The 27,023-nt window shown below is 50.8% G+C and overlaps 2 protein-coding genes across 6 annotated transcripts in view; both read left to right on the top strand.

The window, feature by feature from the left end:
• Positions 1–867: 867 nt before the first annotated feature.
• Positions 868–13,032, top strand: UHRF1 (ubiquitin like with PHD and ring finger domains 1). Its single transcript, XM_068174112.1, has 16 exons — positions 868–1,057; positions 3,620–3,883; positions 4,633–4,805; positions 5,199–5,414; positions 6,149–6,255; positions 6,429–6,615; positions 7,348–7,471; positions 7,546–7,653; positions 8,428–8,532; positions 9,063–9,169; positions 9,702–9,864; positions 9,966–10,103; positions 10,468–10,579; positions 10,696–10,853; positions 11,114–11,212; positions 11,602–13,032. Exons 1-16 carry the CDS (start codon positions 905–907, stop codon positions 11,746–11,748), a joined length of 2,361 nt encoding a protein of 786 aa, XP_068030213.1. The 5' UTR covers positions 868–904; the 3' UTR covers positions 11,749–13,032.
• Positions 13,033–15,955: 2,923 nt separating this feature from the next.
• Positions 15,956–27,023, top strand: part of KDM4B (lysine demethylase 4B) — a 75,439-nt gene continuing 64,371 nt past the window's right edge. For 4 of the 5 annotated variants that reach the window (XM_068173899.1, XM_068173897.1, XM_068173898.1 and 1 more), the window contains exon 1: positions 15,999–16,146. In XM_068173899.1, coding sequence (XP_068030000.1) covers positions 16,007–16,146 — 140 coding nt within the window. In that variant the 5' untranslated portion in view covers positions 15,999–16,006. Of the gene's footprint in view, positions 16,147–27,023 lie in introns of all 5 variants that reach the window. The other variant, XM_068173900.1, reaches the window with a different exon arrangement.

Below are 27,023 nucleotides of genomic sequence, written 5' to 3'. Positions count from 1 at the left end.
GGGAACCCCCAGCCCCAGCCCCGGCACCGCACCCGGTGAGTCCGCCGGAACCCCTCAACCCCTCCATCGCACCCGGTGAGTCCGTCTGGACCCGCCGACCCCGGCACCGCACCCCGGTGAGTCCGCCGGGATCCCCCAGCCCCGGCACCGCCGCCGGCCGGGGAGCGGCCGGTGGCGCCCGGGAGCGGGAGGACAGCGAGGGGCGCGGGGGTTTCCTCGTCCTGCCCGGGCGCTGCGGGAAGCGCCGGGAGCGCTCCGCGGTGCCCGGCCGGTGACAGCTGGGTCGGGTGCCCCGGAGGGGACGCTTCGCTCGGGGCCGCGACAGCGGGACCGACCCCCGCCCCTGAACGGGCCCGCGGGAGGGGGTGTGGCCGTCAGGGGCGGTGCCGGCGGCACCGGTGCCCTGCGGGCCCGGGGAGTGGCATCGCCCCGGGGGCTGCGCGGGGATGACGCGGCCGGGCTGGGGCGGGTCCGGGCGCGGCGGGGGTCGCTGACGCCCCGCGATTCGCCTCCTGTCCCGGGGCGGGTGTGCGGCCGAGGGGACCGGTGTGCCGGGACGGCGGGCGGGCGCCGGTGGCGGCCCCTTTAAGACCACACGCGTCCCCACCCGTACCCCCTTTATGCCTTCTCTCATTTGCATGATCGCGCGAGACTTTGCCCGTGGGCGCGGCGGGCGGGTTTCAATTGTGGCGCGAGATGCGGCCGGCGCGAGCGGAGCCGTTAGGCTCCCGCGTGGGGGGTGGGCGGGGCCAGCCCCGCGCAGCCAATCAGCGGCCGAGCCGGCCGGGCCGCCGGCCAATGGCGTGCGGCGGGCCCGTGAGGGAGGCGCGGCCGCGCGCGGCGGGCCCGCCCCGCCGGTGCCGCCGCCTGAGCGCGGTCCCATTCCCGGGGCAGCACCGGCGCCATGTGGATCCAGGTGCGCACCATGGACGGCAGCCAGACGCACCGCGTGGACTCCCTCTCCAAGCTCACCAAGGTGGAGGGGCTGCGCCTGCGGATACACGAGGTGTTCGGCGTGGAGCCCCACCGGCAGCGGCTCTTCTACCGCGGCAAGCAGGTACCGGCGCGGCGGGGGGCATTGACAGCCTCGGAGCGGCAACAGCGCGGTGCCCGGACGCCCCCACCCGGCCCCGTGCTCCCCTCCAGCTGAGGACGGATGTTTTAATTTATTTAGTTTTAATTGCGTGGAAATGAGGGGTTTTGCTGCCATCTAGTGACCCCGGCTCCCTCCCGCGCTGCTCCGTCCGTGGGTTTGCGAGGAGAGGTGCCAGCTGCTGAGAAGCCTTTATTCTTACTTTGCTTTACTGTTTTCCACCTAATGTGTTGCTCGTCTGCCTTGACATCTTCTTTATGAAGTGTCTGGAAATTACCAGTGATTTTATGGTCTTTAACGTGCTTAATGGTATTGAGCCTTGCAAGTTTCACCGCTCTGAAAGCCGTAAAGATCTCATTTTTCTTTGTAAATTGGGAAAAGCAACTCATGATTTTGAAGTTCTTCAGCTCTGAGATCAAATTCTCGCTAGGTACAGAGCACTTGAGCGGCTCAGTGCTGTGTTATGTTCTCAATAATACGTTTACAATTGCTGTTGTGCAACTGTTTTATTCCCTGTGAGTTAATAATGTAACTAAATTAGCACTGAAGTCAATCAAAACCATTTTAAAATACAGTTGCTGTATTCTGTCTAGTCCTATGCTGCTAAACTTTCATGACAGAGAAACTCCTGATCTGGTGTTTGATTGATCACATGATTAATTTCAGGAAAAGCAGCGGGATGCTGAGTTGCCTGCAGATGGACAACGTTTTCTAGCTGCTTTTCTTTCTGTTTTAGGCAGTCTTGAGCTAACTGTGCTCTGTAATTAGCAGGTGTGGCTGTAGAAAATGGAAATACACCTGGACTAGCCTCAATCTAAGCTCAGGTACCAGTTCTAGCATAAAAAGAGGCCAGTAGGACGGTGTAACATCTCTGAAGGGCTGTTAGGTGTAACCCACCTTTCTGTTGGGTTGGTGTAGATTTGGATGCATTAATGACCCGTTTGTGTTGTAAATCAAGCGATAAGGAGGGGTTGGTTCAGGGCAGGTGCCACCTGTCAGCCTTTCCCTGAAGCCTGCAGGCAGCTGGGGTTAAACAGATTTTCAGAAGTGGTGACTTCTCAGTGAGGATGCCCTTGCCCTACAAAGGGAAGCCCTCCTCCTGCAGTTCCAGCGTTCCAGTTCCAGCCTCTCTTAGGCCTTGTTCCCACTGTGCTTTGTCTGGCTCTTGGAATCCCTGCAAATGTTCCATTTCTTACTCGTGAATATTTTTCAATGGGGCTAGAAGATTAGCTGTTAGTTAAAACCTGCCTCCTTTGTTTGAGGTTTGTCCTCAGTCCTGGGCTCTTCTTTCCAGCTCTGCTTTGAACTCCTGTGGTTTCCTGTCCCGTTCCTATTTCACTTTGCACCTGTTGTCACTCGTGTCCTCTGCTGCTCTTGTTCCCATGTTTGTGACACCGTGTCCTGGCTGAGAAGAAACAACCAATTTCTGGTGTGTTCTTATGCACCTCGAGGAGTTTTCATCTCTAAACCAGCAACAAGCTCAGACCTCTTCCTGTGCAGTCAGATTTCCAGGGATTGTTCCATAGCCATTTGATGCCATAAATCAGAATTGAATTATCATAGTGATTCCTGTGAAGTGTAAATTTTTGTGGTTTTGCTCTGCTTCCCCCTGATAGAGAACAAAGCTCCAGGGATTGCTTTTTCTGGTGGTTTAGGCTGGAAAGGGATGATCATTTCCTGTATAATTTCTTAGTCAGACCTTAAATATGTGGGGAAGCTTGTCTGAACTTCTGACTGCTCCGTGGGCTCCAGCCTTACGTGTTAACTCTAAAATGGTTGTGCTCCTTAGGGCTCTTGAGAGGTTATTGAGGGACCTCTTTCTTCCTCTGCACTTTTCTTTTTGCAGGGGCAGGGTCTTGATTTGACTATAGACTGGGCCAGACTTGCCAGATAAACTCTTAGAATTAGAGAGAGTGTGAAATTAGGACACTCCTGGCTATGCTGAAGAGCAATTGGGTAGTTTCAAGTTGAATTGAATCTTTTTTGATTTTACTTTCAATGGAAAAAATGTGTGTTTGCTGGGAGAAGAGTGTGTGATTAACTCTGGCTTCTATTTAATGTTGCGATTAATGGAGGTGGTGTAACAATAATCTGGATCACACACAATTAAAATATAAAGACAATCTGCTTTAGCATTTGGGATGTGTCTGAATTGGGGAAGAAATAATTTCCCTTTGAATTTGTAGGTAATGTGGAATTATCTTTCAATCCTGATGGGAGTGTGGGGGGTGTAGTTGTTTAATTGATGTTTCTAGGGAACGTGCTGCAAACTTTTCCAGATCTCCTAGAGGCTGGGTAGCAAATCCAGAGCAGCATGGAAGCCTTGCTCTTTCAGATTGTGGGGTGACTGAAAAAAAGAGCATTTAAATAGCAGCACTAGGGGAGAAGAAGGGCCCAGATCTGGCTGATAAAGGTTCTAAAGCCACGTGGTGGATGTTGGCGGGCAGAGCCGCTCTGAGTGCGATGGGAGGCTGGAGTCAGCCCGGGTGCAGGCAATGACCAGCCAGTTTGGTGCTTTCCCTGCAGATGGAAGATGGTCACTCCCTGTTCGATTACAGCGTGGGGCTGAACGATATTGTTCAGCTGCTGGTCAGACAAAGCCCGGCCGTGCTGCCTGCTGGGAGCAAGGAGAAGGACTCGGAGCTCTCGGACACCGACTCCGGCTGCGGCTCCGGCCCCAGCGAGTCCGACAAGAGCTCCCACAACGGGGAGGCTGCCCTGGAGCTGGAGGGACAGCCCAGCACGGCAGCTCAGCCCGACTGGACCGACCCCTGCTTCGGCCTCTACAAGGTGGGTGCTCACACGCTGAGAGCCCTCAGACCTGCGCCCTTCCAGAGGAATTGTTCTCTGTGGTGGAGAATTGCTGAAAATCTTGCACACTCCAATTGTGTGGGCAGTTCCTTTCTTCCTCTCAAACCCTCCAACGACAAAGACAAAAATACCAACCAACCCACAAACCAATTCAATGCAACATGCTGTAGGTCAAAATACTTAATTTTTTCATTTTTTCCTTTGAACTAAAACTACAATACATTAATTGATTTAAAAAAAAAAGTATTCAGAGTGCCTGGTTTGATTTTTTACAAATTTTCACAATATTTTTGCTTGGAGTCACTACATTTGTCAAAGCTGAAACTTTCTTGAATGAACAAAAGAAAATCTCAAGCAGCTGTTCAGAATAATTTTATTTCTGTGTTTCAATGGGTTTTATTACAGATCTAGTGATGTCTTTGCCAGGTTGTGAGCAAGACACTTTGAAACTCTATTACAGACTAACCAATAATGGTTTGGGCTTTCTGACAAGGCTGAGTTTACATGTGCTGGTGTAGAATAGATTTATAACCTTACAAATTCAACCTAGGCAGACTGTAGGGCTGCACAACAGGACCAGGAAAGCAGAGGAAATAATTTTTGAGGTGATCAGTTAAATATCTTGATAATGGTGCACTTCTTGAGATGGTTAAATCTTCAAGTAGATGGGAAATGAATGCCTAATTTGCAGATCCCTTTTGCTGAGCTGTGCTCTTTGCTCTGTGTAGATCAATGACTTGGTGGATGCTCGGGACACGGACATGGGAGCGTGGTTTGAAGCCACGGTTGTGAATGTAACCAGGAAAAAACCCACCAGTGAATCAGCTGATAGCTGCACAGATCCTGACCAGCCCACAGCTGTCCCTGAAAAAGATGTAATTTATCATGTGAAATATGATGAGTGAGTTTTGTTTTGTTGCCTTCTTGGCCAATAAAGTCATTCGGGTCGTGATGTTGATGGGAAATTTTACTGCAGATATTGCGCAAATTAAAACAAGGCGGTGACATAGTAATTGTGTCATTGGGCCCTGGCAACTGTAAGGTTGTTTTGCAGTTGGAATTCCAAGGGGCTGGAATAATGTTTTTGTGGATACCAGCATTTATAGGAAAAGTGTTAAAGGGAGGCAATAGTAGGAAAGTCAGACTGGTTGGTTCTGGCTGTGTCTGTGTGGGAGGAGATTTTATCCTTGATGGTATTCTTGTCTTGCACAGCAAAATCAACCTGTCTGCATAACACCTGTTCCTCCTCAGAAGTGATGCTGAATCTGATTTCTGTTGTGTCCCTCCCTTCAAGTTATCCAGAGAACGGGGTGGTGCAGATGAGCTCGGGTAACGTGCGGGCTCGGGCACGGACCATCCTCAAGTGGCACCAGCTGGAGGTGGGGCAGGTGGTGATGGTCAACTACAACCCTGATGAGCCCAAGGAGAGGGGCTTCTGGTACGATGCTGAGATCCTGCAGAAAAGGGAAACAAAAATGACCAGGGAGCTCAATGCAAAAATATTACTTGGGTAAGCTGTTCATGTGGAATAAATGGAATTCTCCTTTTAGCTTTCTGAGATCTGAGTGACTCTGCTGGCAAAAAATGGTGCAACAGTAGTGCTGGGGACAGGTGAAAAGTGGCCTGTCCTTTTTGGGTGATTAACTTCAGCATTCTGCAATTCTGATTAACTTCCACTCAGGAATTGGACACTTTAAGGAATGCTAATCCATGGATTCACTTAATGCTGAAAGGATGCAAAGCTCCATGTTCACCATGAGGCAAATGATTGCTTAAGTGTTAATTATCCATAATGGCTTTACAAAAACTGCAGTGTAATATTTTGTGGAGATAGGATGATATGGAATGGACTCTCACTTTATAAAGGTGATGAAAAATTATTCCAGTTCTCTCCTGAAGGAGACTCTCAACTTCAAAAAGACAAGGATATATTTTTTTTAAATTTCAGGTAATTTTCACAGTTGTCAGAATAGTTCTCCTTTTTCCTCTCACCACAGTGATTTTGACTTTTAAACTATAAAATATAAGAAGCATTAGTCTGAAATATATTTGGGGGTAGGGAGAACAGTTACTCTTGATAATTGAAAAGCTACAAGTGCCTGGATTCTCCCTGAGACAAGATGGGGTTAATTCTAATTGCATGAAAATGATTTGATTTTTAATACCAGAGCAGTCTGATGCATGCACAGCTGTGAACTCGAGCTGTGGGACACTTCCAAACTCTGATCTTTCCTCACCTTCTAGGGAAGCTGGTGATTCCTTGAATGACTGCACAATTATATTAGTGGATGAAATCTATAAAATTGAAGAGCCAGGCACTGCTTCTCCCATCAGTGCTGGTACCCCAAAACGTGAGTCTGATGTGGAGCTCTTGCATGTCTGTCTTACCTTGTGATGTCCTGCCAGTTGTCTCTGTGAGCGTCAAAGGTTTAAGGGTTTTTCATAGACGTGTTCAGTTGTGCCTCCTTTGACCATTTCCAGTGGCTCTTGGCATTTGCTAACTGTGGTTTGTGTTTGCCCACAGGACAGAGTGGACCTGTATGTAAAGCCTGCAAGGACAACCCAAACAAGACCTGCAGGGTCTGTGCTTGTCACATCTGTGGGGGGAAGCAGGATCCAGATAAGCAGCTCATGTGTGACGAGTGTGACATGGCCTTCCACATCTACTGCCTCAACCCTCCCCTCAGCAGAATCCCAGATGATGAGGACTGGTAGGTTCTGAGGAGGTGTGTGGGGTGTCACAATTACATCTAACTAGGAACAGGGATGTGTGTGTTTTGGGTTTTTTTTTTTTTTTCTTTTTGGTAAAACTTCATAGCTTTCCTTGAGCTTAATGAGAGTAGGTTTTAAGCCCGTGGCTTGCACACTCCTTTTCCTAGTTCTGAGATCTAGATGCCTTTTTTGTGTACCTGCCTAAGGCCAGGGCTTGGAGCAGCCTGGGATAGTGGAGGGTGTCCCTGCCATAGCAGGGCATGGAATGAGATGAACTTTGAGGTCCTTCCAACCCAAACCAGCCTGGGATCCAAAGAGGAGCAAATGAGAACTTGATGCTGGGAGGCTTCAGCTGTGCAGTGGCTTTTATGGGCCACTACAGGCAGGCCCCATCATCAGATCAGGCTGGTTTGTATATGAGATATGTACAGTGAGAGGTGTGGGTAGTGAAATGCATCTTTCAATAGACACAGAGTTAGTGAAATGCACTGGTTTATTCCCTCTGGCCTGTTTCAACACTGTATACAGTGGTTTTATGACACAGCTGTTTCCTGACACATCTGCAGTGGCTGGTGCAAGGACAGGAGCTGTTGTAGGTCAAATTCCAGTATGGAGAGTGTTTCCACGTCCTGTCTGGTTCCACATGGGGAAATTGTAACATAACTCACTGTGTTTGGAGGAAATGCTCCTAATTGAAGGCTTTGCTACTTGTTAATTTTTATTGACTTTAGGTATTGCCCTGAATGTCGAAATGATGCAAGTGAGGTGGTTTTAGCAGGAGAGAAATTAAAAGAAAGTAAAAAGAAACAAAAGATGGCATCTGCTAATTCCTCCTCCCAGAGAGACTGGGGCAAGGTCAGTCCAAAGCTGTTTTACTTGGAATTGTGTTTGTTCCTTTGGGCTCTTGGCTGATCCTATTCTCTGCCCAGGGCATGGCGTGTGTTGGGCGCACCAAGGAATGTACCATTGTCCCCTCCAACCACTATGGACCAATTCCTGGCATCCCCGTTGGCACCATGTGGAAATTCAGAGTTCAGGTATGAAGCTGAACCCTGGCCTTGACCTACTGCGGGAAACGTGGGAATGATCCAGCTCCTACAAGAAACCTGAAACGGTTAATGTGGAAATGCATGTGTCACTGGATATATGGAAGTGCAGAAGGAAAAGAATTCTGGCTTTGTCTGGATCAAGCGTTCCATAACTAATGCTGCATTGTTGGGCCCATCAAGTGCTGGTTTATTTTGTTTTAGCCCTCTTTTTGGTAACTCAAAACCCCCAAAGCAAGCAGATTTGTTCCCAGTAGTTTGTCCTGGAAGTGTGTAGTGTGCCCTGGCAAGGGTGTCTCAAATATCCACATATGTGAAACAGAAGGTTTCTCATCCTGTTAGAAAGTCGGGGCAGAAAAAAAGCACTGGCCTATCCAGATCTTGTTTTCAAGTATTGAGGGAAGGTTACTATTACAACTCTTTCAAAACATTATACAAATATTTAATATCTGTATTATTCCTAAATACCTGGAGCCTTTTAATAAGCAATTTCAGAGAGAAATATCCAAACTGTTACATTTACACCATGAACCTTATTTATCTATGCGATCAATGTACTGGTGCAGTCAGTGCTTTATTTTTGTAGATGCATTTTTATTTTTCTTTCTTCTGCCTGGAGCTTTTTGGAGGATGATGGTGAGAGTGGCTTCCCCCTGTGATACACGGAAGGCAAATGTGAAATAGCACAGTTGATTCAGCTCCAAGCCCAGTGCTGTGTGGGGCCTGTTGAGAGCAGGCACCTCCAAACCTGATTTTGTCTCCCAGGTGAGCGAGTCCGGGGTGCACAGGCCCCACGTGGCGGGGATCCACGGCAGGAGCAACGATGGGGCCTATTCCTTGGTGCTGGCAGGAGGATATGAAGATGACATTGTGAGTGGATTCTCATTATTTATGCACAGAACCAAACAAACTTGTTAAAACTCCACACCAAACACTTGTCCAGCTTCACCCACTTCCTTCAGAAGCAAACGAGGCAAGGAAAAACTGCAGTAATCTGTGCCAGCCTCAGCCACAGGACCATCCAAACCCAGTTTAATATCCCTGTGTCAGCTTTTCCCAGATCCCAGAGTTCTGACTTTTCGAGGTCTGCATTACACCCACATTTGGAACATTCTCGTGGGCTGTGCTGCCGGCTGTTCACTTCCAGCAGATCCTGTGTGAGCCTGGGCTGCTCAGGGGTCCTTGCACTGCTCAGGGATGTGACAAGACAACATTGTCACCTGGTCTCCTCTCCTGGCAGCCTGAGGGAGAGCCAGAGACTGGCCCAGTCTGGGAGCTTAAATACAGGAAGCATCTTTCCTTTTTGAGAATGCCCTGCTAAACCTACCTGGTTGAAAGACCTTTCTGCTTTTGTTGAATTCTTTTTGTAACTGTGTGAAAACCATCCGTGTTCATTTCAGGATCACGGGAATTCCTTCACGTACACAGGGAGTGGGGGGAGAGACCTCTCCGGGAACAAGCGCACTGCAGAGCAGTCCTGTGATCAGAAACTCACCAACATGAACAGGTTGGCAGCGTCTGTGCTCCGTTCTACCCTCAGCACCCGGCAGTGTGTCAGCACAAGGGGTTGGTGGGGCTGTTTGCATCCAGGGAAACTGGCTGAGCTTCGGAACAAGGGCCAGAATTGGGTCTGGGCTGCGGTTTGGGCTGCAGATCAGTTGCAGAATGGGAGTGTTCCTTTCAGTGCACTGTAATGGGACAGAACTGTGAGTGGGGCTGGTGTCACATACCATACTGGCTGAAACTTAAGGAACAGAGCAGTAAATTGGTGTAGGAGTTCTGCTCTCACCTGGAGACCTTTGTAGCCACTGGTCACCTCAGGAGACCAGACCATTTGTAATTCTGGACTGTTACTCTCACAGATAAGCCTGGACTTGAGTGGAGGAAGTGATCTGGGCTGGTGCATGAGGGTAATGCCATGAATAATCAGCTGTCAAAAATGTGTCCCTATCACTGAGTGCAGAGGTGTCAGTGTCACACAGGTTACATGGCAGTGCTGTATTCAGGCAAACACAACTGAACTCTGGCCTCTCCTGCAGAGCCCTGGCTCTGAACTGCAGTGCCCCCATCAACGACAAGCACGGGGCCGAGGCCAAGGACTGGCGGGCGGGGAAGCCGGTGCGGGTGGTCAGGAACGTCAAGGGAGGCAAGCACAGCAAGTATGCTCCTCTGGAGGGCAACAGATATGATGGCATCTACAAGGTAAGGAGGGCTGGGACTCGCTGGCTGAACCAGGAAAAGAAGATGTGGTGATGGCCAAGGGGCTTTTACAGAGTGTGATGGACTTGCTCTGGCTTTTTCAGGTTGTGAAATACTGGCCTGAGACAGGGAAATCTGGGTTTCTAGTGTGGCGTTACCTGCTTAGGAGGGACGATGAAGAACCTGCTCCATGGACCAAAGAGGGAAAGGACAGGATGAAAAAGCTTGGCCTGACAATGCAGGTACTGCCCTGGGACATCACCTGGACTCTGAACCTGATGGAGAGCAGGGATTTTTCTGTTACATGTTCTTACTGAGGATGGTCCTTAGCTAAAAATCGAGACTAAGTGGGACATAAATGCTTCCAGTCTGCTGGATTGTTTGTTTTCACACATCAAGAGGCTAAAAGGACAAAACTGACTTTATTTCTGGTATGGAATTTCTATAGGCTGTGAAGTGCTTCCCTATAGCAGGGAATCTGTTACTTAAAATAGATTTAAAGTGCCCCTGGAGCAGTTCTCCAGAGGTCACTCTTGGACCTATCTTGATCTGCAAGTCTGACCTGGTGTGTTTGCATTGAATGCTCTTTGTTTTGTTTCCCTGCAGTATCCTGAAGGATATTTGGAAGCTGTTGCAAACAAAGATAAGGAAAAAGAAAATAATGGAGATGATGGGTTTGATACCCCGGGGAAAGGGAAGAGGAAAAGGAAATCAGCAGGTTTGTGGAGTAGGCAAGTGGATATAGAAAGCCTTGGAGGTTTTTGTGCATTTTACCTGGTTATTCTTTTCTGGTGGTTTTTTGCTTTTTAAAAGAATCTTTGTGTTTTCTTTCAGGTGGGGAGGAAACACCCGTCACCTCTCCAGCAGGGACTCCAAAGAAAACTAAAGTTGAGCCATACAAGCTGACATCCCAGCAGAAATCTCTGATAAAAAGTGATGAAGCCAATGAAAAACTGTGGAACGAAGTCCTAGAGGCTCTCAAAGATGGACCGGTACGTTGGGCTTTTCCCCCAGCTGCAGTTGTGCTGTCCCCAGACACAAACCCTTGGCTGAGTTAAAGAACAGCCTCGGACCTAAAATGATCTTATTTTAGTGCAGACACCCCCAGCAGGTTTAATGGGACAGATTTTGCATATTAAGATTTGTTGAGACTCTTTCTATGACCAAAGTAGTCCCTTGCTTTTAATGGTGGGGTTTTGGGTTAATTTATGTGTCTTTCAGCACTAAGTTGATTTAAAAGTTCTCTTTGCAGAAATTTCTGAATAAAGTGGAGGAGGCCTTTCTTTGTATTTGCTGTCAGGAGGTCGTGTTCCGGCCAGTCACCACCGTGTGCCAGCACAACGTCTGCAAGGTGGGCTGGGCTCTGCTGGGCTGGGCTCTGCTGGGGAGGAATTGTTCCCTGTGAGGCTGGTGGCATTCCCAGAGCAGCTGGGGCTATTCCTGGATCCCTGGCAGTGCCCGAGGCCAGGCTGGACAGGGCTTGGAGCAGCCTGGGACAGTGGGAGGTGTCCCTGCCATGGCAGGGGTGGCGCTGGCTGGGGTTTAAGGCCTCTCCATCCCCACCCAGGCTGGAATTCCCTGATCTCTGCTGTGTCCCGCAGCAATGCTCTCACCTGGGAGCGCAGTGCCCCTGCTCCCTCTGGGCCATTCCCAACAATCTCGGGGCTGGCTCGCTGTGTCCGGGCTGTGCCAAAGGAGCCCAGCTCCCTGTCCCTGACCCCTGCTGGCTTCTGTCCCCAGGACTGCCTGGACAGGTCCTTCAAGGCCTCGGTGTTCAGCTGCCCCGCGTGTCGCTACGAGCTGGGCCGCAGCTACAGCATGGAGGTGAACGAGGCCCTGCAGAGCGTCCTGGCCCAGCTCTTCCCCGGCTACGGCAGCGGCCGGTGATCCCCAAAGCACTTCTCCCTCCCTCCCTCCCTCCCCAAACCTAACCCTGGGCTTAATTTAAAACAAAACAAAAAAAAAAGGTAGTCTGTGTTTTCTCCCACCCTCCGCAAAAATGGTTTTAAGTCTTTCTTGTTTTTAAAAAAAACCCTGTAAACTCCAAGGATTATCCTTTTGTATGTTCGTGGATTTTATTTTTGTTCTCTATGTTGAACTGTGCATTTTTTTTTTTTTCATCCCCTCAAAACTGTCATTCATCAGCACAGAATTTTTTGTTTCTAATGGACTGAAAGTGCTTCCGGTGAGGCTGCTAATGATGAGGAAAGTTCTCAGAGTGCCCCTGTGCCCCTTTTATTTTTATTTTTTATTCCAAAAATGGCTTGGTTGCTAGAACAATCTTCACTGTCTGGGGATTTGGCCATCAAGGTAGACTTGTGCATCACCTTGGCAGCATTTTGATACTCAATTTGTACAAGATGGTTCCTGGCTTTTGTACCACAAGTGGGTTTTTACTATTTGTTTTTGTAAGAACTGGGTTTTATACATTTGACAAAAAGCCATTTCCTGCTAATTTTGTATCTCAGAACCAGAAGGCTGCTTGCTTAGAGCCAAGTGGTTGGAGCAATATGAAGTACTACCTCACTGGACTTCTCTTAGGGAAGGATTTGTTCAGCCAGGTGCTGTCCCCTATCCCGAAATGCCATTGTGGAATATCCTAAAGCCATTCTTAAGTGCCTTTTGTCCTTTGCTGGAAGACTGGGCTCTGAATCACCATCAAGGTCTCCTTTTTTTTTCATAAGCACTGAATTGTTGGGACTTGCCAGCCGGATTCTTTGGGAGCGTGGATCACTGTAGCTGTGTGTGATTAGTGGGGATTTGCAGAGGATCAAATTTCCTAGTTAGAGCTGTATTGGGGAGTTTTTTTTTTTCTTTGTTTCACTGCATTTCTACCTGGAAATGAAAAATAACCAATTCTGGCTTTTTTATGAACCATTTTGTATTGGCCGTGCCTGGAGAAGGCTCTCTTGGTTTCCCTCTAACATTACCAAAGTTTGCAGTTTGATACCTCAGCAAGACAGGGATGTTTTTAATCACACTTTTCTGCAGACAGACTGGAACAAATGTGCCTGTTATTGGTTTCCTCAACTCTTAACCTTGGGAAAGTGATTATGTTAATATGTTAGGGAAAAAGACCCTGCAACACTTTATAAATTTTTTGGTGAATCTGTCAATTTTTTGTATAATGTGCAAGTTGATGTTCTCAAAATAAATATCATTTCAAATTAATTGTTGACTGTTCTCCTTCAATTCTTTTGATCCAAAGTGGATTTTCAAACCAAATTCCTTGTGCAGGAATTTGAATTTATGTCCCATTAAGCCAAGGCATTTGTTTTTCTAAGGGCTATGATTTTCATTATGATTTTTCACTGCAAATTTGGAAAATCCTCATTTGCTGTTCTTCAACATAATTGCTTCTAGGCACTAGTGAGGGCATGTGTTATGTTCAAGATTCCCCAGACTTTTAACTTGCATTAGATTTCCACTGCTCCAGAATCCAAATATCAACTGGCAGTTGGAATTGTGTGTCCATTTAATGAATAAACTCCAAAATTGTTGCAAGTGCCAAGTCCTGCATCATATTTAAGGTGTTACAGGAACAAGTGTGAGGAATAAATTCAGCCACTGGGGTTTTCACAAATGCAGATGAAGGAAATAAAGCAACATTAAGGTGGTAAGAACAAAACCTGTGAAATTAAGCAGCAGTAGCACCATCTGCCCTCTTTAAAATATGTTTATTTTAAGGTCATTGTTAACATGAAACACTTTCAGATATTTAGATGTCATTGAAAATGTCCTTGCACTTTTTATTCTGTGTTGTGATAGGAAGAACTGGGGGTGAGTGAGTGAAAGTGAGGGAGTGTTTCTGCATTTAAATTGCAATAACTGCAATGACTTCCTTCGTTTATTTATTTTGTTGTTATTTGGAACTTGAAAAACAAACTTTGTTTCCTCCATAGGTGCCAATGTACTGTTCTGTTCGTGGCTTTTTTAAGCAACAATTAGAATTCCTCTGCAAATTGGACACTTTCTGGTGAGATCTGCCAAAATTATCTGTCCCAAATTACCAAGCCCTGCTAGGAAAATGCCTGTGCTGCACAGCGAGCGGGTTTGGCTGCGGGTACAAAGGAATTTCGTGCTGGGGTGGTGTTCCACCTCCCACTCACACCCGGGTCCGTTTCTGGGGCAAATCCCCGAGACGGGAACGGGAACAAAGTTTCCTGGGTAAAGACTCGGGAAGGGGAGTGACAGCAGCAAAAACCCAACCGAGGATCCGCTTCTATTCTGGGAATTCCCAGGGCGGGCACAGGCTCCGAGCTCTGCTGGCGTAATTGAGTGCAAACTGGCGAATGCCCCCGGTCGCTCCCGGTGCTGGCGGCACCGTGGCCGCAGCCAGCGTGCGGAGGGAGCCCGGGGCTGGCCAGGGGTCCCCGCTGTGTCCCGGACACCTGCAGGGATGGGGACCCCCAAACCTCCCCAGGCGGCGCCGACCAAGGCCTCGTCCAGTCCCGGCGGCGCTGCGGGGACGGGGATCGATGGTCCCGGGACCCGCCGGTCACCGCCGTCCCCCCGATCCCAAATATCCCCCCAATATCCCCCCGGTCCCCAATATCCCCCTGATCCCCAATGTCCCCCCAGTCCCAAATGTCCCACCAATGCCCAATGTCCCCCTAATTCCCGCTGTCCCCCAATCCCCAATATCCCCCCGGTCCCCAATATCCCCCTGATCCCCAATGTCCCCCCAATTCCCGCTGTCCCCCAATATCCCCCCGGTCCCCAATATCTTCCTGGTCCCCAATGTCCCCCCAGTCCCAAATATCCCACCAATGCCCAATGTCCCCCTAATTCCCGCTGTCCCCCAATCCCCAATATCCCCCTGGTCCCCAATATCCCCCTGATCCCCAATGTCCCCCTAATTCCCGCTGTCCCCCCTGGTCCCCAATATCCCCCCGATCCCCAATATCTCTCTAATTCCCACTGTCCTGCAATCTCCAGTATCCCCCTGATGCCAAATATCTCCCTGATCCCCAATATCCCCCCGGTCCCTATTATCTCCCCGGTCCCCAATATCCCCCCCGGTCCCCAACATCCCACCAATTCCCAATATCTCCCCGATCCCCAATATCTCCCCGGTTCCCAATATCTCCCCGATCCCCAATATCCCCCCAGTCCCCAATATCTCCCCGGTCCCCAATATCTCCCTGATCCCCAACATCCCCCCGGTCCCCAATATCCTCCGGTCCCCAACATCCCCCCGGTCCCCAATATCTCCCCGATCCCCAATATCCCACCAATCCCCAACATCCCCCGATCCCCAACATCCCCCGGTCCCCACCATCCCCCGGTCCCCAATATCCTCCGGTCCCCAACATCCCCCCAATCCCCAATATCTCCCCGGTCCCCAATATCCCACCAATCCCCAATATCTCCCCGGTCCCCAACATCTCCCCGATCCCCAATATCCCCCCGATCCCCAATATCCCCCCGATCCCAAATATCCCCCGGTCCCCACCATCCCCCCAATCCCCAATATCCCCCCGGTTCCCAATATCTCCCCAGTCCCCAACATCCCCCCGATCCCCAATGTCCCACCAATCCCCAACATCTCCCCGGTCCCCACCATCCCCCGGTCCCCAATATCCCACCAATCCCCAACATCCCACCAATCCCCAACATCTCCCCGGTCCCCAATATCTCCCCGATCCCCAATTTTCCCCCCAGTCCCCAATATCTCCCCGATCCCCAATATCCCCCCAATCCCCACCATCCCCCGCTCCCCACCATCCCCCGCTCCCCGCTGTCCCCCGGTCCCGCCATGCCCCGCCCGGCCGCGCGGGGGCGCGCGCGCTCGCCGCTCCCCCATTGGCGCAGCGCGGCCGCAGCGCCCCCGCCCCGCGCTGTGCGGCTCCTCACGTCCTCACCGCCCCGCCCCGCGCCCGACGGGCACCGCGCTCCGCCAATCAGAGCCCGCCCGCCGCCCGCCTCGCCCAATGGCCGCTGGGGGCGGGCCGCCGGCAGCAGAAGGCCGCGTGCGATTGGCGCAAAGCGCCTGAGCGACGGGAGCGCTCCCCGCCGCCCCGCCCGTCGGTGGGCGGGCCGCCTCTCCGCGCCACCGGCCAATCAGCGCCCGCGCTCGCCTTGTTGTTCGGCGATCGGCCTCGCCACTGGCTGGGCCCGCCGTCCGTCCCCGGCGGCGCGGCCAATGGGCGCGAGGGCGGTGCCGCGCGCGGCCAATGGGCGCGGCGGGGAGGCGGGCGCAGGTGGTGGCCGCGGGGCGCTGCGCTCGCCTGGGCGCCCCCCCCTTCGCTGCGCCCCCCGCGCCGCCGAGGGCCCCGCGCGCAGGTACGGCCGGACCGCGCCCCCGCCCCGCACCGGCCCCGGCCCCGATCCCGGCCCCGGCCCCGGCCCGGCCCGGCCCGAGCGGGCCCGCCGCCCCCGCGCCCCGGCACCCCGCGCTGCGCCCCCCGCGGCGCCGGGCCCGCCGCCGCCGCCGCTCCCGGCCCGGCCCCGGCGCTGCCGCTCCCTTCCGGGCCCGCGGCCGCGGTCCCCGCGCGGCCTCCCCCGCGGGCCGGCTCGGACGGTTCCGCACCCCGGCCCCGCCGCGCTTTGTGTGGGTGGCAGCCCGGGCAGCGGCGGCCCCGGGGGTCCCTGGTCCCCCCGAGCCCGCGGTGCCGGCGGGGATTCGCCGCCAGCGCGGGGGTTTGGGCCGCAGACGTGGATAAATGGCGGTCCCGGGGGTTCGGCTCGGGGCCCTGGGTTGGGGGCGAGCAGAAGCTGCCGCTGGCCCCGTGATTCGGTGCGGGCGCTCCGTGCTGGGAAAGCCGGGGGCAGGAACGTGACAGCGGCGAGGGGTTTGGCTGGTCCATGTCCGCTTTCCTCCTCCGGAGACTGTCAAAGTGTGGGGCCGAGCCGGAGCTCTTCCGGTCCCGTTTCTCTGAATTCTTGCGTTACTCGTACATGTGCGCGGTGAGCGGGGCCCCGGCACGGCCCCGGTGTCCCCGGGCCGGGGGGAGCGGGGACAGCCCCCAGAGCCCGGAGAGCTGCGGGATTTGTGTGTCCAGGCAGCTTTGCTGGCTTCCCCGGCTTCCAGCTGCTCTGGAAGATGGAGGGGATGTGGTGGAAGGGGAACTCTTCAGGAAACCCATCCTAGGGGTCTGCAGAGGGGACAGGGACAGGAGCCCAGGAAGGGCTGGAGCTGTGCCAGGGCTTGGCACGGAGCTCAGGGAAAGGTTCTTCCCCCCGAGGGTGCTGGCACTGCCCAGGCTCCCCAGGGAATGGTCCCAGCCCTGTCAGAGCTCCCAGAGATGCTCAGGGTGGGATTGCTGGGGGTCTGTGCAGGGCCAGGGGCTGATCAATGATCCCTGTGGGTCCCTCCCAGCTCAGGACGTTCTGGGATTCACCCAAAGGTGGTTCTTGGCTTTCCTGGAGCTCTTGGTTTTGAAGCTGTTCAGGAGCCAGGGGTGTTGCAGCTTTGGACCCCTTTGTATTGGAGAATGAAGTCACCAGTAAGGTTCAGGTTCATCCGTGTATTCTGTTTTGTAATGAAGCTGCTGCTGCTGCTGGGACGTTGGATTTGTGCTCTGTAACTCGTTTGTGCTGGGCCAGTGTAAACCTGTGTTGTATCAAGTATGACCCTCCCAAAACTAAGTTTCCTTTAACCAAAAAGAGTTAATTTTAAGGAGCTCTGTCCATCTGAAACCTGATAGCATTTCACCCACAACATCGCTTCTTTCCTGGCATCTTTTGCTTTTTTCTCATCACTTTCCTTTTCCTGTTTCACTGAAATTCACAGAGTCAGGGAAACCTTAAGCCTAGGATCTCAAACTTACAGTTACATTTCAGCAATTCCATCAAGTAACAGTTGGAGCACCCAGTAATTGCTCTGTGACAGCAAGTTCCCAGTTCTTGGGCTTCTCTGTAACAAGAGAAGGAAGTTGGGGCAGGCTGACCCACTCCTGCAGTGCCAGAAGGAATCCTGAAGGAATCCTGAAGGAATCCTGAAGGAATCCACGGCTGTTCCTGTCTCATGAGAGGCAGGAGTTCCTCCCATGCAAAGGAGATGTAGGTGGATATAAAGTGATTCCTTGTTCCAGAGCTGATATTCATGGATGAAACATTCACTGGAGCATCTTTTGACAGGAAAATTCTGTCTAACACTCTGTGGTGGATTGTTCTTTTTATGCTGATTGGAAAGAGATAATTCCCTTGACTGGCCCAGTGGGACCAGCTTATCTATGGTCCTATATATAAACAAGATGCATGAAATATGTAATATATATACAAAAGGATGTAAAATATATTTATATACATATAAAATATATAGAAGGAGTCAGTTTTGTCAGTAAGTCAGAACACTTTGGTAAAGACCCAAAGTACACAAGTGTCATGTTCCAAGTTTGGCTTTAGGGTGAACGTGGGCTTTTATAAATAAAACCTCACACACATGAGAGGTTTCACCAGTTTTTGATGGGAAGTCAAGAGCAGAATTCACTTTCAGGGAGAATCCCACCCATTTCCTGTAGATAATTCTGGCTATTGGTCATGGGAAGTGCTTACCTGTTACCCTGAGCTGTGGGGACAGTGCTGCTCTCACTGGGAACTGTTCGGAAATCCTGTCGTGCACCAGAGAAAGATTTAGCAGATGAAGTGGGAGTTCCACAGCTCTGCAGGTGTTTTAGATCACCCAAAACACAGACAGCTCCTGAAAACTCGGAGCTATTTCCATATAAAAGGTCATCAGAAATTTGATGTGAGTTGGGAAAACCAGTTGGGCCAGCCCTGCTGGAAGGGCACGGGAGCTCTGTGGGGATTTTACATTTAAACAGGGTTCTGTTTTACTTCCTCCTGGGATGTCCAGCTGCACTACAGCAAACAGTGTCAGCATCAGGAGGCTCTGATTCACCTTGCAAGTTTAAATCTCGTTTTTGAGAGCAGGCAATCCACCTGAGAGCAGAAAAAAATCATCGTGAGCTGCAGGCTGAGCCACCCAGGCAGCAGGGAGGGAAAGCTCTTGGCAGTCAGGAGAAACTTGGTGTTCCTTAATTAATTCTGGGGGCAGTCAGGAGGACTGGGGACTGGTGGATTTCCCCTTTTCCTGACTCATCCAGAGCTCAGGGTGTGCTGTGGGGAAGGGTTTGCAGAGCCTGTGCTGCTCCACGTTCCTTCACTGGAGCATCTGTTAATAGCAAAGATGGATGACAGCTAAGTATGTCACCGCAAGTGAGGGATTTGCTTAATGGATTTGGATGCCACTGGGATCCTCCCGGGCTGCACAGGGCGCTGCTGGAAATAATTATTTGTCATCTGGTGAAGAATTCAAGAGGGTTTGTCCGTTTGCAGTAGCAGCTGAAATCCTGGAGTACTGCAAAATGCTGGCAGGAATCCTGTCATTTCACACAGGTTGGGGGATATTAATGACTTATCACCGTGGGATGAGGAAGGTGTTTTTCTATTTTCAGTGTTTTCCACTAAACTGATTGTTGCCTAATAAGATTTTCTCTTTTTAACCTTTGTTCTGGACAAAATGTGTTCTGCCTTGTCACAACTTAGGGATAGAGCCATTTGCTACCATGGCTTAATTAAGGTACTTATTTTCATTTATGTTTTCATAGGGTAAATCACTCTCCTTTATAAATGAGGCAGTTCCTCAGTCATGCTCGTACTGGATTACACAGCAGAGCACATTTGTATTCTGCCCTTCCTTGTGTGTGCTTCACTCATGGCAGGAGTAACCTGAAGCTTCATTATTTTTATGTTTTATGAGGCTCATGAACAAGCCACAGTGCCCAGCTCCTTAGAGAATACAGGATTGTCCTTTTGTTCCTAAAGCTGTTAGAAATCCTGCTTTTAAATATGATCCAAGAAGTGAATGTTGGAAGTGGGTGGGGGGTTAAGGTGACTTCTGAGGTTTTCTGATATTCCTTCATGATTTTGGATACACCCCAGGGCAAAGGAGAGGCCTTTGGTGAGGTTTTGGTGCAGATAAGAAGTTTTTGTGAAGTTTCCCATATTTGATCTCAGTTCTGTTGGCAGAATAAGCAGCACAGCTTTGCCTGGGAGGGGTGTGTCAAGTTTGGAGCTGCAGCTTCCAGGGAGACCTGGATAAAACAGAGCTGGGAGAGATTCAAATTGTCTCATTTCACCTTGAAGCTCTGGGTTTAATTTAGGCTTTAATTTGTCACTCCTTGAGTTACAGGTGGCTGAAAGGTGTGAAATGGCTGGGAGAAGCTCAGGGGGGGCTGAGGTTCCTGGGGGTACCTGGGGGTTACCTGGGCAGGTGAGCCAGGGAGGGGCTGGGGTACCTGGGGGTACCTGGGCATAGCTGGGCAGGTGTGCCAGGGAGGGGCTGGGGCACCTGGGGGTACCTGGCCAGGTGTGCCAGGGAGGGGCTGGGGCACCTGGGGGTACCTGGCCAGGTGTGCCAGGGTTCTGCAGGGCCATGCTGCAGACTGAGGTTCCTGGGGGTAATGGCCAGGTGTGCCAGGGAGGGGCTGGGGTACCTGGGGGTACCTGGGCATAGCTGGGCAGGTGAGCCAGGGAGGGGCTGGGGTACCTGGGGGTACCTGGCCAGGTGTGCCAGGGAGGGGCTGGGGTACCTGGCCAGGTGAGCCAGGGTTCTGCAGGGCCATGCTGCAGGCTGAGGTTCCTGGGGGTAATGGCCAGGTGAGCCAGAGAAGGGTTGGGGTACCTGGGGGTACCTGGCCAGGTGTGCCAGGGAGGGGCTGGGGCACCTGGGGGTACCTGGGGGTACCTGGCCAGGTGTGCCAGGGAGGGGCTGGGGCACCTGGGGGTACCTGGGCATAGCTGGGCAGGTGAGCCAGAGAGGGGCTGGGGTACCTGGCCAGGTGTGCCAGGGAGGGGCTGGGGCACCTGGGGCTACCTGCCCAGGTGTGCCAGGGTTCTGCAGGGCCATGCTGCAGACTGAGGTTCCTGGGGGTACCTGGCCAGGTGTGCCAGGGAGGGGCTGGGGCACCTGGGGGTACCTGGTCAGGTGTGCCAGGGAGGGGCTGGGGCACCTGGGGGTACCTGGCCAGGTGTGCCAGGGTTCTGCAGGGCCATGCTGCAGACTAAGGTTCCTGGGGGTAATGGCCAGGTGAGCCAGGGAGGGGCTGGGGTACCTGGGGGTACCTGGCCAGGTGAGCCAGGGAGGGGCTGGGGCACCTGGGGGTACCTGGGCATAGCTGGGCAGGTGAGCCAGGGAGGGGCTGGGGTACCTGGCCAGGTGTGCCAGGGAGGGGCTGGGGTACCTGGGGGTACCTGGGCATAGCTGGGCAGGTGTGCCAGGGAGGGGCTGGGGTACCTGGGGGTACCTGGCCAGGTGTGCCAGGGTTCTGCAGGGCCATGCTGCAGACTGAGGTTCCTGGGGGTACCTGGCCAGGTGTGCCAGGGAGGGGCTGGGGTACCTGGGGGTACCTGGCCAGGTGAGCCGTGGTTCTGCAGGGCTGTGCCAGGCTCACTGCTCCTCTGCCCGAGCTCCGGGATGTGCTGGCAGCTGGAACTGGGTCAGTGTGTCACACCCAGCCCGGGCATTGCCTCGGGCACAAAACCAGCCCAGGGCTTCCTTTTGTACGGGCAGGGTGGTTAAAAAAAACGCCTCCACAGCCCCATTTGTGGAGGGTTTTTGTTCTAAAAACCTAAAAGAGCTTAGAGAAGTCGAGCAAGTTGCTGAGAACGCCAGGCTTTTCGTTCTGGCAGGGTTGTGGAAGGAAAACTGGGAATTAGTCCTTATTAAGGTGTTATCTGATGCAGGAATCACCTTTTGGGCAAAGCATTGCAGTAATTGAGGTTCCTGCTTGCTTTACAAGGTTTCTTTGCAAGGTTTCCTTTCCCCTAAGAATAAGAGACTGTGGATGCTTTATTTTAGCATTTGCAGTGCTGCTGCCTTGGATTGAGGTGCCATGGGTTAAAACTTGGAATTCCTGTTCAGACTCAACAGCTCAGTCCATATGAAAGTGCCTTTTATAATACTTAAGTTGTTTTTGAAAGACTCCTGAAGCCTTGCAGTGAATCCAGTGAAGATAACAAAATGCAGCAGAGATAACTCGTGCCATGCAGCAAACTGAGGCTCCTGCAGTCCTTGGAAAGGCTGGGCCTCAGCAGTGCTTTGTGAACTGATTTGTGTGGGTTTCGGATGAGTTTATCTCGTCTGTTCAGTCCAACTTTTGAGTTTTTGAGGTTCTGATCTGGATTTAGTCAGAAATGACCATTACATGTTAACTACCTTGCCCCAGGCAATAATAAACTGTTTTAAAGTCATCCAGATTTATTGCTCTTAAATGTAACCACTTCCCCCCCCCCCCCATTTTAAATACTGTTTGTGACTAAATAATTTTGTTGTTAGAAAAAATGTGTGACTAACTGTGCACTTCTACAACAAAGAGGGTGTTTTGGGGGAAAATTTTATTTTCCCTTAATGAGCTACATATGCTGCTTGATTTCAAGTACAGGAGGATCTGGAATTGTGGAGGAGTCTTGTGGAGTGTAAAATTTAATAGAAAATAACTCTCAATTTGTCAAATCCCGAGCACTGTAGATCTTCATCACTGTGCTGGATGGGAATGTTGTCTCTGTTCCTCTTTCCCAAATATTTCCTCTGTTGTGTTTGCTTAGCCTTTATGGAGGATATACGAAACTCAAAGCAATTTGAATGTTAAAAATGCAGTGAATTGAATCAATAAATATTTTTGGGGGAAAGGAGTAGTTTAAATCCTTGCTGTAATTGTACAGTTGTTTAAAACTGGGCTGAGCAACAGCAAACTTCAGACTTAAAAAATTATATTTTGTTTGTCTAAATGCTGGAATCTGATTCTTGGGAATAGAGGGCAAGGAAGGAAAGTTGTCTCAGATATCTGTACCATTATAGTTTTAATATAAATATGTATATTTTTTAGTAGTCTATTTTATACACAGACCTGATGTCTTGCAAAAGTTTGTCTTTGATTCTGCAAAGAAACTTTGGATAGAGCCTGATCCATGAGAATTGATGGAAATCAGAGTAATTTGTTGGCTTAGAGAGAAAGGAAGTAGATGGAAATGGAAGAATCTGTCCTTTGTGTTCCAGCCTAATTAATCTAAAAATGCCATTTCAGATAAACACATGAGGTTTCCATTAATATTTGTGTGTTAATAGTTAAATAATGAGTTAAGAGCAAGTTTAAAGGAGTTTTTCATGAGCAGGGTTCTCATTATTGTTGGGGAAATGCCTCAGATACTGAGTGGGACAGGAAAAGTTAATCCAGGCACGCTTGAAATCTGCATTTTGCCGGTGTCATTTTGTGTCAGGTGTCTGACACGGGGAGGCTCTGCCCCATTTCCCTGCCAGTGCCCAGCCCTGGAGCCAGAGCCATCCCAGCTCATCCCCTGGCACGGCAGAGGGACAGACAGCCACAGGCTCTGCCCCATCCACATTGGGAGATTCCCTCCTGCTCCCAGCTGGAGCTTTGTTTATCCCCTGGAATTCCGGAGTGGGGTTCTGCCCCCTCCGCAGGGCGTGGTGCCCGTGCCAGTCTGTGCCCACCTCCTGTGAGCCTCACCTGTGTTCTCTGCTGGGGGCTGGCAGCAGCTTGCAGGGCTGGCAGCATTCCTTTTGTCTTTTTCGCCCTTTCCAGCGCAGCCCCAGGGAAATCCTGGGGGTGTTGTTGGGTCAGGAGTGGGTTTGTTCTGGTTGGTGCTGTCACAGGGTAGCAGCATCCTCGTCACCTGGGCACAGCTTTACCCTGAGACCTGCTGCCTTCTGCAAAGGTCCTGCAGGAACTCGTGTTCTGGTCTGTGGAGAAACAAGCATGAACTTTGTTTAACCAGATCAGAAGTGGTTTTTGTGGTGTTGCTGTGCTCTCAGTGCTGCCAGGTCGATGCTGGCACTCGCAGCCACCCAGCAGCACCGGTTTGCTGTCCCTGGCCTGGCGCTGGGGACAGGATGGGCCCCGGTGCTGCTGCCTAAAGCCACGTTTGTTCCCACAACAGGCACTGCTTTAGTCAAAGTCACCCCTGGCTCGTGGGTGGAGGAGAACGAGCTGCCATTATCGGCTCTGCAGACATCAATAGTGGGGCAGCAGCAGGAGCTGCTCAGAAATCCCAAACCTTTTCCTGGAGGAAGGATTCCCAGTCCTGGCAGTCCTGTCGCAAGCTCGAGTCATTGATCTCAGCTGGGTGTCTTGGAATTTTTCTGTGCTGTACAAAGGCTTCAGTCAACAGGTGCAGGATTTCAGTCACAAAACTGTCTTGGTTCACATCAATTTTGGAAGGGAAAGGTCTCATGTAAAAGTCATTGAAATTAAAACTCAGTTCTTTGTGTGCACCGAGATCGTCCCTCTGGAGACATGTTTTTGTGCTTCCTCACAATGGTTGAAAATTAGAAGGTTTTCATAATATTTCAGGTTGTTACTCTCTTACAAAGAAACAGAATGTATCCAGCTAAGAAAAATACCTCCACTCTTCTTTTCAGGAGCTAATGGGGGCTCTGACTGCAGAATCCTCCTCAGTACTGAGAGAAGGGTTTGTTCCCATCTGGCCCTCACCCACAGCCCTGCCAGGCTGAAAGGGGCTCTCAGTGTTCTCAGAATAGTCAGATTCTGCTCTGGAACCTTCCAGAGCTTTTTAGGACACTGGTTAATTGGGGCCATCTCCTGAAAATCGCAGATGAAGCTGCAGCCCTGTCCTGCTGCCTTGTCCTGCGTGATCCCAGGAGCTGGGACAGAGGTGACCACGAGTCCTGGGGCAGAGCTGACCATGAATCCTGGGACAGAGGTGACCACGACCCCTGGCACTGCTTTCCCTAAACACATCCCTGCTGCCACGTGGGAAGCACTTGGGGAAGAAATTCTCTTCTCCCCGAGCTTTTCCTGTGGCCTGGGTGTTCCCGGCTCCTTGGGGCTGGTGGGGCAAGCTCCCACATCTCACTGAGGTCATGGACCTGATTCTCCCTTCCCATCAGCTCTGTGGCCATTTTATTGTAATAGCTTAATTAGTTTGATGAGCTAAAAGTACATTATCTAGGGTAGGTGTTGAAATGTTCTTTAGGTAGGACTGTACATGGGAAAATCTTGTGCTTTGCTGTCTCTGGACTAAAGAATTCCAGAGTGCCAGGTGATGCTGTTTGTACTGAGGCAGTAGACCTTTTAATTAATTAATTAAGCTTTGCAGGAAATAATTTTATCCTTTAATTAATTGATTAAGCTTTGCATGAAGTAGTTTTTGATCTCCCTTCCTTACTGGAGCATGTATTTTCACTCTTTGCTCTGAGTTTATTAACTAAAAATTGGAATTTGGTGAGAGAATCTTGAGGGAAAGATGGGATAAAGCCGGGCTTTGACTGTTTGTTTTCCCCCTGGTTGTGGGTAAAGCTGCAAATCCTGGGAAGCCTCTCTGGAGCAGATGGTGCTGGCAGGGCTCCTCCTCAGGACGGAATTCGGGCGCCGCTCCCGAGCCAGCTCCTCCCAGGATCCTGGCGGGGCTCCCCGCTCCCCTCGGCCCCGTGGCATTTCCAGACCCTGCTCAAAAATAGCCCCAGTATTCCTGGGAAGGTTGTGTCAGGGTTTGGGATGGTTCTGTCCCTGTCCCACTCCCCAGCAGCCCCTTTCCCTCCAGCTCAGCCCCGTTTTCCTGGGATCAGCGCTGGCCTTGGGGGATTTCAGCAAACCTCTGGCAGATGGGTCCCACAGCTCCCGTGGCTCATCCCAGGGATTTCCTGCTTGTATTCCTGCAAAACATTTGTGGAGGAAAGCCTTCCCATGGGCACGGATCAATCTGCTGCTTCTCCTCACGTGCAAACAGCAGATTTTGTTCTCAAAAGGCAATTTTTGTTCCTCGTTTGGCAAGGTTGGGAATCTCCTTGGGCAGGGCCACCCTGAAGATGGAGGGGTTGGTTAAATGGCCCTTTGGTTTCCAAACTGCAGCAATTTCTGTTGGAAATGGGAAGTATCTTGGGGTGAAGGGGGTGAAATGGTGTTTTTCTCCCTCAATTGGTTTTGCTCTGGGATTTCCTGCAATACTGGGATTCATAATTTGATTTTATTCTGGACTGGGTTCTGCATCTCTGGCTCCTGGCTTGGGAAGGGCTTTTCTGCCTGTGAGAAGCTGTGATTTTATGCATAAAATTCCTTTAAATACTCCTTGGGGAAGGACGTAAGACTTGCAGATCCCTGTTTTGAAACACATTTGCATAAAAGTTACTGTGTAAAATTCGAATGTTTTCTGGCTTCTAAAATTTCGCTCAAAACTGTTCACGTGCCTTTGAAATGAAAAGTTTTACCCAGTTAAAACGAAACCTTGGTGCCCTGGGTGTGGAATGTGCCCACTTTAGTGTGTGAAGCTGGTTTTAATTCCAGGAGCTGGGAGCACTGGCTGTGTCAGGAGTGAGTTGTGTGCCACACTCACCCGTTCAAACACAGACCTGGGAGCACTCCCTGCTTTATTTTGTGTTTTCCTAACGCTACGAGTACTTCCAGGAGCATCTGCAATACTTCCTGGCTGCTTCGAAATCAGTTTAAAGGCACTTTAAATGCTTTTTTTTTCCATGTAGAAGTCTGGTAGGAGCCGTTTTCCTGAAGTTCATCCTCCACAGCCCAGCACTGCCATCTCGTGAGCGCTCGGCGTGTGGAGCTGCTGCAGCTCCTCGCATGGAGAACTCCCCCATGGGGATGTTTGCGACTGAAACGCCGCTAAACCCTTTTATTTCCCCTACAGATTCCCAGCATAACCTTAAAAAAGTCTGTTTTAAAAATTGTGATTTCATCCTGAATGGTTTGAGAGTTTGTTTTGGATGTTTTGGCGTTGTGCATCTGTATTTCTTGTAAGGCTTGCCTGACATTTAATTCTATTTCTGTACATTGCAAATACAAAGTATAATGAAGCTACATTAAAAAAAAAACCAACCCTTAATTTTGTAATTTTTAATGTAGTTTAGCACATAAAAAAAACCCCAAAATTGGGGAAAGCTGTTGGGTTTGAACCTAAACAGAAAATGGTGAAGCATTTTGGTGGAAAACTTGTGGGGTGGCAAGTTTTACACACCGACAAAGCTGGAGGTGGTGAGAAGTTGTTATTTTTGTGACACCATCCTGATGAGGCACCACTTTCTGTGGTGAACTGGGGGCAGATGTTAAGCCCCTGGTCTATATTTAGCCCTTGTCCGAGCTCTCGGGTGATCCTGGTATCAGGAGTTCCTGACTAAGTGGATTTTTGGCTGGAAGCTCCTCATGTCCATGTTAGAGGGTAGTTCT

Source organism: Anomalospiza imberbis, chromosome 27, assembly GCF_031753505.1.
Source record: "Anomalospiza imberbis isolate Cuckoo-Finch-1a 21T00152 chromosome 27, ASM3175350v1, whole genome shotgun sequence".
NCBI lineage: Eukaryota > Metazoa > Chordata > Aves > Passeriformes > Viduidae > Anomalospiza > Anomalospiza imberbis.
This window is presented reverse-complemented; position numbering and strand designations above follow the sequence as displayed.

Bases quoted from the DNA above. Each gene is read 5' to 3' on its own strand.
- UHRF1 (XM_068174112.1), top strand. From the start codon at position 905: ATGTGGATCCAGGTGCGCACCATGGACGGCAGCCAGACGCACCGCGTG. The intron at 3,884-4,632 runs GTGGGTGCTCAC...TGCTCTGTGTAG, and splicing joins CCTGCTTCGGCCTCTACAAG to ATCAATGACTTGGTGGATGC. The intron at 9,865-9,965 runs GTAAGGAGGGCT...TGGCTTTTTCAG, and splicing joins GATATGATGGCATCTACAAG to GTTGTGAAATACTGGCCTGA.